This window comes from Arachis hypogaea, chromosome 13 (genome assembly GCF_003086295.3).
Source record: "Arachis hypogaea cultivar Tifrunner chromosome 13, arahy.Tifrunner.gnm2.J5K5, whole genome shotgun sequence".
Lineage (NCBI taxonomy): Eukaryota > Viridiplantae > Streptophyta > Magnoliopsida > Fabales > Fabaceae > Arachis > Arachis hypogaea.
The window spans coordinates 141,816,007-141,827,574 of record NC_092048.1 but is presented as its reverse complement, the minus strand read 5'-3'; the positions used below and the strand labels follow the sequence as shown (position 1 = coordinate 141,827,574).

Genomic DNA, 11,568 nt, shown 5'->3' with positions numbered 1-11,568 from the left:
AAGGCGGCGAGGCTGGCGACGGCGGCTCCAAGCTTCGCTGCCGCCGTCCCCTCCCCCTCTTCCCTTCCCCCACCCCCACCCCCGCGTCTCCCACACATGTTTTATTTTATTTTTTAAAAATTTTATAATTTTTCATTAAAATAGGGGTAGTTTAGAAATAAAATTAAAAATTTTATTAAAAAGAACGATTTTAATACGAAAAAAAACACATTAAAGATGATTCTAAATTGAAAATTACCATGAAGATGGTTTCAATTTTGACCCTCAACGTCAGGGATCAAAACAATACTTATCCCTAAATAGAAATAGATTAATAGATAGACAGGCCAAGAATACTTATGTGTCTGAGTGTGCGTATTAATTACCTTTCAATTCAAAAAAATTCTCTAAAATTAAAATCTGATAATTAAGAGTAAGATAGCTCTCTCTTGCGCTATTACACATTAAGTTAATTTTTTTTTAACTTATGCTTATTTAATTTCTAATATGTATGATATCAGAATAAAGATAAAAACTATTATTAAACTATTCTCACTTTATATACAAATCCAAATCAACTTTATAGATAGATATATGTATATATAGTTGTGAAGGGAAGAAAACTTAAACAATACAAAGTAGAGATCAAGGGCTTCAAAGCAGTAGGCTCTAAAATTAAAGCAACAAGGGAGGGATTCTGTTAGGGACTTGGGTATTATGGGGTGCTCAAAGTCCCACATCAAGTAGTATGGGATCCTTGATGTTGTATATAAGGAGAGTGGTTCTTTCCCCTTGACAACTTGCTTTTAAGGTGTGATTCCCCACTTTCCTTATACATTTAACAGATTCCAATATATACACTGCAAGCATACTCACCTCAAATGATATGATTGATGATCTTTCACTGACCAATTTGCACTCTTGTTGGATTTTACCTGTGAAGTAGTTCAATTATGGTGTATGCCATCGGACCTGACAGTGGAGAGTGTGGATTAGTGTTGCATTATTGAGTTGAGTTGAAAGGGAAGTAACAACATGGAGCCCCTCTTGAAGCACTAGTTGCAACAACTTCGAAAGTGGAACCACTTGTTCCTGTTACTCTCTTGTGTAGGAACAACAGCAAGTAATTTCAATCATTCCCTCATCATCATCAGCTCCAATATTATTCAACTGGACTGAGAAACTTGTAGAAGCAGCTGCTGCAAGATGAGGGTTTACTACTGATGAAGAGAGTTTCTTGAGTTTATCCCTCTTGGAAGTGGGTTCCTTGACATTACTCTGAAGCTGGTTTATGTAATTCATTGCCTCCTTCATTTGATCTGTAAAATGATACCTAGTTTTTATTACCTAAATATAATAAAAATTATAAATTTTATAATAGTTAATCTTCTATTTTATAACTTCACTAATCTTTTCACATTAGAGAATTCAAATTCTATGGTTTTATTGTTAGTAGACATCTCATTAATGCTCTTACATTTTTAAACCATAAATTTTTTTTCTTTTTCTTTTTTTTTTTTTTTCTTTCTGAAACACAAACCCTGGAACACCAAATTCAAAAACAAAGCTCAGGAGAAGCAAAGCAAACACTATCTTACAATTTGGCTTTTTGCCCCAAATTTTTATTCATTTAAACATAGATCCATATTGAAGGCACATATATAAATATTTATAGAACCAGGAAACCCCATTACAAGTCTAGAACCCTAAGAAATAAAAAAAAAAGTACATACCAGAATATCCATGGCCATGATCCTTTTCAGAGCAACCTCATGCTAAAACACACCCGTATCTTCTTGTGGTTCCAGTCTATGTCCCGACGAGAAAACATGAACTCTACAGACTAACCTTCACTAAAATCCAACTACAGCCAGGTCTCTTTCTCATGCCCTTCAACCTCATTTCTTTTCTCAAACTTGTCCCCTCAATGTGGCAATCTTTTGCAGCATATACATTACAGAGAGCAACATGGCCTGGGATATTTAGAGGATCCAACTCAAGCAGTCGTTTTGCAGCATGCCTAGCAACAACATCCACATCTGTTTTACCCAACCCGCATACCGCAAGCAATGCCCCCCAAATGGCATAATTTGGTTCTATAGGAAACCCCAAGACAAACTCCTCTGCATCCTTAACTTTTCCTGCTCGTCCCAGAAGATTGATCATACTAATGCAATGCTCGGGGCCAGGTTGTAGTCCATGAATATTAAACATGGCACGAAATAACTCCAACCCTTTATCAACAAGACCAGCATTAGCACATGCTGTCAAGACACCCAGAAAAGTAACACCGTCTGGGTTAATACCATATTCATGCATGATTTTGTACTCCTTTAAAGCTTCACTAGCCCTCCCATGATCTCCAAAGCCCATAATCATTGTGTTCCAAGAAATTTTGTCCCGGTAGTACATGCTAGAGAAAATCTTATATGCATCCTCTATCTCTCCACATTTTGCATACATTGATATAAGAGAGTTATCAAGAATAAAATCATAGTCATATATGGTCTTCAACTGCATGGCATGTAATTGGCACCCCTGTTCAAGATATGCAATTGAACCAATGGCACCGAAAAGAACAGAGAATGTAGAATTTATTGGCATAACACCATCAGCCATCATTTCAACAAACAAGTCAATGGCTTCAGCAATCAACTCATTTTCAACATACCCATAAATCATTGAAGTCCATGCAAGGGAATCCTTGTCAACCATGTTATCAAAGAGGTTGCATGCCTTTAATACTTTCCCAGCACTAAGATAGCCTGCAATCATGCATGTGCTTGCATTTGTGTTTTTGATGGGTAGTCTATGAAACAAATCTTCAGCTTTTTCTAACTCACCAGCCTGAATGTAACCATTTATCATAGAATTAAATGACTGTTCATCACAGTTATTCATATCACTTTCTAGTAGACTTCGAGCTGAGTCCATAAGACCAAATGCAGAGTACATCCGAATGGGACTTCTTTGTAGCCTGCCATCATAATCATCAAGCTTCCAGCCATTGACAATTATATAAGCATGTAACTGCTTGCCAAGAGTAGGAAAACCTAAACCTGCACATGCATAGGCTAAGGAAATAAAGGTCTCACTGTTTGGTATTGCATTAGAGAGTCTCATCTCAAGAAAAAGCGATAATGCCTCTGCACACAAGCCATTCCAGGTAAACCCACCAATCATGGCTGTCCAAGAAACTACATTTTTCTCCGACATGGTCTGGAATAAACTATAAGCTTCATCCACATTGCCTACCCTACGGTAACCAGACATCATGCTGGTCCAAGTAACCACATTCCTACACCCATCTCCTCAAACAACGCTCTTGCTTCATCCATTCTACCTTTTTCCACATAACCCTGCCACCATCGAATTCCAAGAGATCACATTCTTCTCCGGCATTTCATCAAACAGCCTCCTTGCATCTCCAATCCTCCCTGCATCTCCCAACCCACCAAGCATAGCAGTCCAGGAAATAACATTCCTCTTCGGCATATGCTCAAAGAACAGAAAGACTCATCAAGCATGCCAGATTGCAGGTACCCAGACAACATCGCGTTATAAGTGACTATGTTTCTGTGCGGCATTATATCGAACAGCATTCGAGCTTCACGGATGAAACCGTCCCGCGAGTACTTTGTGAGAAGGGAAGTCCAGTGAACAATACGAGCATGGGGGTGGCCTTGAGAGGACTTGTAAAGTAGGTCTCGTGCTTCTTGGTGCCAGCCATTGGAGAGGTAATGGAGGAGCAAAGTATCATTGAATTCGGGTGTTGGGTCATTGATTCTGAGAAAAGGTAGAGTATGATTAAAGGGTTGAGAATGGTAGTGAAGATTGTGATTGCGAGAGACATTTGAAAGAGGGAAGCATCTGAGAGTAGAGGCCCGCATCAATAGATTTTCAAAAAGAGACATTTAGAATGCAGCTGTATTATTATTAAACTATGGCTGGTATATGAATACAACATTGTATTTTTTAAAACGTGAGCCATATATATATGTGATTATTATATGAACTAATTAAAGTAAAATTAGATAAAGAATATCCGATAAAGATAGTTAAAAAATATATGGATAAAGATATGGATTATACTGAGAATAAATGATCAATGCATGAATGACGTTATTTGTTCATTTCTTTCAATATATTATTATTATTATTATTATTATTATATAATGTGGCAACATACTGAAGTACCTTTCTGGGTTTGAGGGAGCCCTTCCTTTTGTGCTTGAAAGTGGGTCAGTAACATTTGCCTATGGACTATGCTTTCTTACTCTATGGAATTTTGCATTCATGTATGATAATGATCTTATCATATGTGTTGATATTAATCAGGTACATGGGAGTGGATGAAATGATGATGTGCAGGCTTTCTACAATTTCATTGAGTTAGAGAACAATCCTAAGGTGGATCCTCTCATGCTGTGGCTCACTGGTAGTCCTGGTTGTTACTCTGCTTTCTCTGGCCTTGTCTTTGAAATAGGTATATGCTTCGTCTACGATACACAAGTTGGTAAAATAAGAAAGTAGTTTTATTGCATGGATGGAATAAGACCTTTAAACTACTCCATCATAGATGATTGGAGGCCATGGCACACAAATGCCCCAGTTGTAGGGTATTCCCCTAGTTATAGTTATGTAACTACGTTGAACTTGTCTATAGAAAGTAAGTTATGTAGTTAATGAATGTTTTTTCTTATGCAGATACACAAGGACTTATTCCCATGCAATGACCTTTGTAACTGTCAAGGCAAGCAGCACTTGTATATGTTAGTGTGTATACAAAGGGTGGTGGCCACACAGCTCTAGAGTATGTATAAGCCTGAAGAATGCTTGAACATATACAGTAGATGGATGTCTAGGATGCTTTTGTAGTAATTAACCAAATAAGACCAATTACAAAAGTAGTTACTGGTTAGGACAAAATGGTGTCCATTTTGTATCACAGTTATAATGAATCATTGAATGTGTATAATATTTTGTACCTTTCTCAAGCTTGCAAATGCTAGTGCACATTGTCTATTCCTCATTCAAAACATGAGAAGGTTTTAATTAGCATACTGTCACCTAAAATCTAAAGTGAACGCTTATTTTCTTTTTTGGATAAAGCACTTGGTTTTTGAAAGTATGCGTTTAAAGTTAATTAGGCTTCTACTTTCTATAATGACGGCGTCAAAATTTGTTAATATTACACGTTAAGTATAATTGGTGAGGATTTGACGCATTGAAATTTCTTAATTTAAGATTAATTTGATCTAATTTTACAAATTTATTATATATATTATCACTTCAGAAGCAATAGATATACTAACATGACTAATTTAAAATTTTTAAAAACCAAATTTATTTAAAAGCTAAGTGATTTTTTATATTATCTTTTTTAATTAAACTCCTCAACAAATTCAATCATCTAACAAATATTACTTGTTCAAAAGATTATACTTTTTATATATATCTAGTGCCACAGGGTCATCTAAGAAAAATATTTAATTGTTTATTATGGTTCAATTATACATTTAAATTTTTCAAATATATTACTTACGAGTTACTAATCAAAATATTAAGTGTCTGTTTAGTTCGGTATTTTGAAGAAAAAAATACTTTTTATTAATATATATATACACACAATAAAAATAAAAGTATATTATTATTATTTATTATTAATGTTTAAAAAAATACATTAATATGGAAAGCCAAGAGGCGTTATTAATTGCAAATGCAGTGAGATATGGATCATTAATTTAATTCCACCCTTACAAGTTCCAGCATTAATTCCACCCTTAAAAGTTCTTCCTTGCTTGATAGCTCAAGCTTTTTTAATTGCAGTACCCTTCTGACTTCAGACTTCAGACTTCAGGGTATCATAAAAGCTAAGAAACGTTGATTTAGAGCAACATGCACTTCAGCTCACATAAACATTTTAGTAAAATTGTCAAGTAATGATACAATGAACGTGTAAAATTTACTTTACACTGCACTTTCATTTTAGTTCGGCATAAATTTAAATCTTATTAAGTAGTTAAGTACCATTAGAGTTAGACTACTTTAATTGTGATTTCAAAAGCCAAGGATGCATGCAATGTTTCAACTTATATAATAATAATAATAAGAGTTTTGTTAGGTAGACAACAAAAAATTTGAACAACGTAAATAATGAGTTAATTTTTTAGCCTATTGAGAATTAAAAAAAAAAAATCCACCCCAAATCAAGTTAAAAAAAATCCTTTTAATTCTATCATTGAAATTTTAACTATTCTATTCCCTTTTAATTCTTATTACACTTTTTTCTAATCCAAACGCCCTCTATACTGTTGCCATCTTTCGTGGTCACCAACTTTGAATGCTGTATTAAGTTATTAACATGAAGAACAAACATTTCATTTATATTTAAGAGCAATGCTAGGGGCCAGCAACATTTGTGATTGACTGTCATTAACTAGCCATCAATAATGATTTGATGGTGTGAGATTGATATGAGATTTCATCCAATGGCTCATCTTTTTCTGCTGATTACATGCTGGCTAAAATGCAATAAAATTGCTGACCCCTTAAACTTTTTCTATATTAAAAACAAACATCTTATTTATTTGAAAAACAAATATCTCATTTACATTAACAATAAATATCTCATTTGCATAGAACATCCCCTGTATAAATGGACGCTGGTGTGTATCAAGAGTACAAGGTGGGAAGACTTCTCCCAAAAAAACTTCTACTGACAATGTATTAAAATAAGAAAAAGTCTAGGGGCCAACAATTTTATTATATTTTGGCCAGCATATAACCAGCAAAGAAAGGTGAGCCATTGGATGAAATCTCACACCATCAAATCATCATTGATGGCTAGTTAATGGCTATCAATCACAAATGTTACTTGCCCCTAGCATTGCTCTTAAAATAATTCTCAAATATATAACAAAACAACTCTTAAAATTATACTTTAAAACTAAAAAAAGAAGAGTTCCTTCAAAGAACCTATTCATCTCTCTGCGAAGTTGGAAATATGATGCAGCGGCACAATGGGCAAAAATAGGGTGATTGATGGTCGGCACAATGCCGCAGCCAACGGAGCATGCAGCTTTCATGGAACACATGCGAGCACTTTGTGCGAACAACTTTTACACTTGAATCTTGGATACCATGTCCAAACTCTTCCAAGCAAATACTGCATTGTTCAGCATCATCATCTTGCTCATCAATTTTGGATCTCTCCAACAGATTCACAAGTCGGACTAGTTCAGGAACATCTTGACGGACATCATCATTATAGAAATCAGAATCTTGGATAACAACAACATAAAGGTTCACAACAATCTCTGACATGCTGGACTCACACCCTTCACGGCTTAGAATTGTTCTTGCAGTTCTGCCCATAAAAAGTAAAATTTGGTCTAATATCTGAGGAGATATAGGCATTGAAGAGAATATTTCATGTAAGAATGCAGTGTCTTCTCCGTTACGCAGGACATCGAAGGGAACCAAGAACGCTTCATTGAGAGTAGTAATTGTAGAAGAAGAAAAGTCAATTTGGATCAATTCTTTGGTGAGACTGAACATGATGGAGAAGAAATTAGAAAAATAGAAGTCTTGTGGTACTGTTGGGTATTCAATGGAATTGATTTCACATAAAAAAGAGGTGAATTCCATTGTAACTGGTTAAGGATTCTTGATGATTTCCTTTACTCTATGGTTAATTGGTTATGTAGCATTTTATAGAGTCCTGAAGAAAAAAATCTTTTATTAAGGGATTCAATCTTTATCTTAACCATAAGTGGTTTTAAATTTGATTGAATATATCTTTATCTCAAACAATTTAATTAAATATCTTTTGATAGAATTTAGCTAAATATTTTAATGCAAATCAAATGTAATGTTTGAAAGTTGGTTTGGGATTAATATTTTAGTTTAATTGTATTAAAATTTAAACTTTGAATTTGATCTTAAAAAGATTAAAGTATCTTTGTACTTGATTTTAAAAATATTAACATACTTAGAGTCACCAAAAAAAATATTAATATACTTAAGGAGCAAGCTAAGAGATTAATATGTTATTTCCAAATACGAAAAGCCGTTGTCAGTGCATGATTTGGTTCGAAATTATCACACAATGTGCTTAATTTCTACTCAATTTATAACCGCCAATTTTTTTTAGCTAAATAATTTTAGCCAAAATGTATTTATTTCTTCATCTGCATTAGCATTAGCCTTGCTGGTGGTTCTTTTTCGAAATTATATGTTCATATTAATGTTAGTTCTTCTTATGAGTTGTTGTTATAATTACATTAAGTATTTTAAATATTGCATTTCCGTGTATATATATAATTTTGATATACACTGTTTGTATAAATGGTAAAATAGTTGTATACGTATATCTAATTACGTAATGTTATATTAGTAAAAATAATTATCTTTTACGTTGACGGTGTGTATAATCATCTAAAAAACATATGTGATGGGTATAAAATATTTTATATTGTCAATGCATTAAAATTAAATTCATATTAAAAACTAACAATAAAATAACAACAAAAATAAAATTATAAATTAATTAAAATAAATAAATAAATAAACTTATTTTTAAATAAATAAATTTATTTTTAAATTTATATTTTTATTTTTTGGAAAAATAAAAAACAGATATACTGAATACACCCATGACCCATTGTTCATCCCCCGCCCTTTCTCTCTGACTCAAACCCAAGTACCCAACCCTAAACTTTCTTGGAACCTAGCCAGCAGACACCATTCATCTTCAAATTTCCCGCTGCTTCGCTTCTTTCTGTGGATTGTCGTTATTCTACTTTTCGCTGTGAGTCATCGCTGCTTTTTCGGTCCTCACAATTTTTCATCGCTCTTTCTCTTCTCCTCACCGTACTTCATTTCTGCTTCTATGCTCTTCGTAGTTTTTTGTTATCGCCATTTCTCTTCTCTTCTGATTTTAGCTAATTCTATCTCACACTCTTGGAACTTATTCTGTCATTGTCGTTCATCTCTGACCATCTTTTTAGTAAGTCAATGCTTCTTCAGTTTCATCCTTTTTTTTTTTCAATTAATTTTCAAAATTCTAATTTATTTAATTTGTTGAATGTTGACGTGATTCTAGGCGAAAGCTAGTGCACTCCGGGTAAAGTAGGGAGTGCAGCACTCTTTAAAAGTTAACCTATTATCAAAAGTGATCAGGTAAATTAAATTTATTTATTATTGTTATTATTTTTTTTTGTTATGGGATGAACAAACAAACTGACACTGACAAAAAAAACTAATTCGCTCGTTTAACAGAGGACTATCTTTACACCAAAAAAATACTCAGAAAAATTTAATAGAATTCCTCCATTATTCTGTTATTGTTGATGTGATGTCTTCAAGTATTTTCACTGTTTTGTTTACTAGCAGGTGTTTTTACTATTGTTCTGTCTAGCCATAGATTTTGACGCTCTTGAACCCACTCAATTCCACCTCTACCATAAATGGATCTTCAAAGCCGAAAAAATTGCTGCCATAGAAAAGGAAGACGCTGTCTGTCGCTGCTGCTAGTTGGCTAACTCCAAACTGATTCGGTAGAAGAACCGGTCTCCATGAAGGCGCCATGATTCTCAAATGATGACGCAGTTAAAGCACAAAATACATGACAGTTATAATAAGTCTATTATCTTTTATTTCAAATTATCCTCAACTTGTACGTAATAGAATGAAAAATTAAAATATAATTTATTTAAACAATTATTTGTATTATTTTTTATTAATTTATTCAAAAAATAATTAAATTTTAAAACTAATTGGTATAAAATATTACAGATATAAAACTAAGAAAAATTTTTATTTGTATAAGAATGAGCCTAATAAATAATTATTCTATTTAAATATAATTAAGAGTATTTCTTTCTTTGTCAACGAGTTATAATTCAAATAACATAGTCTCTATATTCACCTAAAAGTTGGTAAAAAAAAAGAATACTTCTTTTTTTTATTAACTTTTTTAAACATTAATTATTTATTTTACATACTATATAGAAATAAATGAATATAATATTTATTGAGTAGACACAGTTACGTAAAAAAATTTTATTGTCATAGTATTTGAACCAAATAAAAGAAAGTATTATTTTAAGAAAAACTAACAATATATTTTTAATAATATTCTTAATACAAAATAATAAATTTTAAATATTTTTTAAATAATATATATTAACTAAAATAATATAATTATCCCAAATAATATATTATAAATATAGTAAAATGACATATTTCAATAAAAAATTGTTAATAAAAATTATATGAATTTTTGTTTCGCACAAAATAAAATTATTATATGTTTGTTTGCTTTTTATGTTATATATATGATTTTTTTAATTAAATTAATATAATACAAAATCTTTTATTATTCTATTCATATTTAATGTTTTAATTTTGTTTCTCACAAAATAAAATTATATATATATATATATATATATATATATATAACACAAAAAATTTTATCATTGTGTTTATATTTAATATTATAATTTTATTTCACATAAAACAAAATTTATTTAAATTTTAATATTATATACATAAAATATATATAACACAATTTTTTATCATTGTGTTTATATTCAATATTATAATTTTATTTCACACAAAATAAAATTTATTTAAATTTTAATATTATTTAAATTTATTTTAGATTTAGTACATAAATTTTTAATTTATTTTTTTATGTATTATTTATTTTAATTCTAAAGTCCAATAATTTTTTTTACAAATATATTATTTTTAATATTTATATACTATTTTTTATTTTGAATTTCAGCCCAATATCTGAAATTTATAAAAAAATTCTAAAACTTGTAAAAAATAATTAACCTGATTAACAGGTTACCTTTTTAAATCCAGACCATTCAAATAAAATATAACAAATGAAGAGTTTAGATTTAATGAATTCACAAGGTGTGCAGCACTCCATACTTAGTAAGGAGCGTTTAAGAATGAGCCGTGATTCTAAATTCAATTTAGTATAGATTCTGAATTTGTAATTAGATTCAATTCAGTTTAGTTTAAATATTCACAAGTCAGAACTATGTTGCTGATTAATTGATTAAAATTTTAAAAATTAAATATAATTATGCGTGCTTTGGCTCTTTTATATTTAGCAGGTTTAGAAATTTGTAATTGAGCTAAACTTTATTTTGTGTTATGATTATTTGCTTTTTGGTTTGAAAATCTCTACTTTTCAATTTTTTATGTGAAATGTAAATGATGCTCTTATTAGAAGTTATTGATTATGTGATTATTAAAAATTATTGTTGAACTTTTTATTTTGAATTTTTGTTATTGATTTGATGAGTATTATTGTTATTATTTGATTTGAACTTAGAAATTAATTATAAATTTTTTATTTTATAAATTTTTAATGATAAATTATAAATAAATTATTATGTAAAATTATAAAATTTTAAAATTAATTTAAAAATTATTAAATTTAAATTAAATATCTAAAATTATATATTAAATTATTAAAATAATTTTATTATATATTTAATTAAACCGATTCAGTCATGATTTAATCTTAGACTATAAAATTATTAAATCAATCATTCTATTAGTTTA

At 30.7% G+C, this 11,568-nt stretch overlaps 1 protein-coding gene and 1 pseudogene across 1 annotated transcript; both read right to left on the bottom strand.

The window, feature by feature from the left end:
• Positions 1-570: 570 nt before the first annotated feature.
• On the bottom strand, positions 571-4,004 carry LOC112792396 (pentatricopeptide repeat-containing protein At1g32415, mitochondrial-like; annotated as a pseudogene).
• Positions 4,005-6,957: 2,953 nt separating this feature from the next.
• LOC112783782 (uncharacterized) lies at positions 6,958-7,629 on the bottom strand. Its single transcript, XM_025826850.1, has one exon. It carries the CDS (start codon positions 7,627-7,629, stop codon positions 6,958-6,960), a length of 672 nt encoding a protein of 223 aa, XP_025682635.1.
• Positions 7,630-11,568: the final 3,939 nt, after the last annotated feature.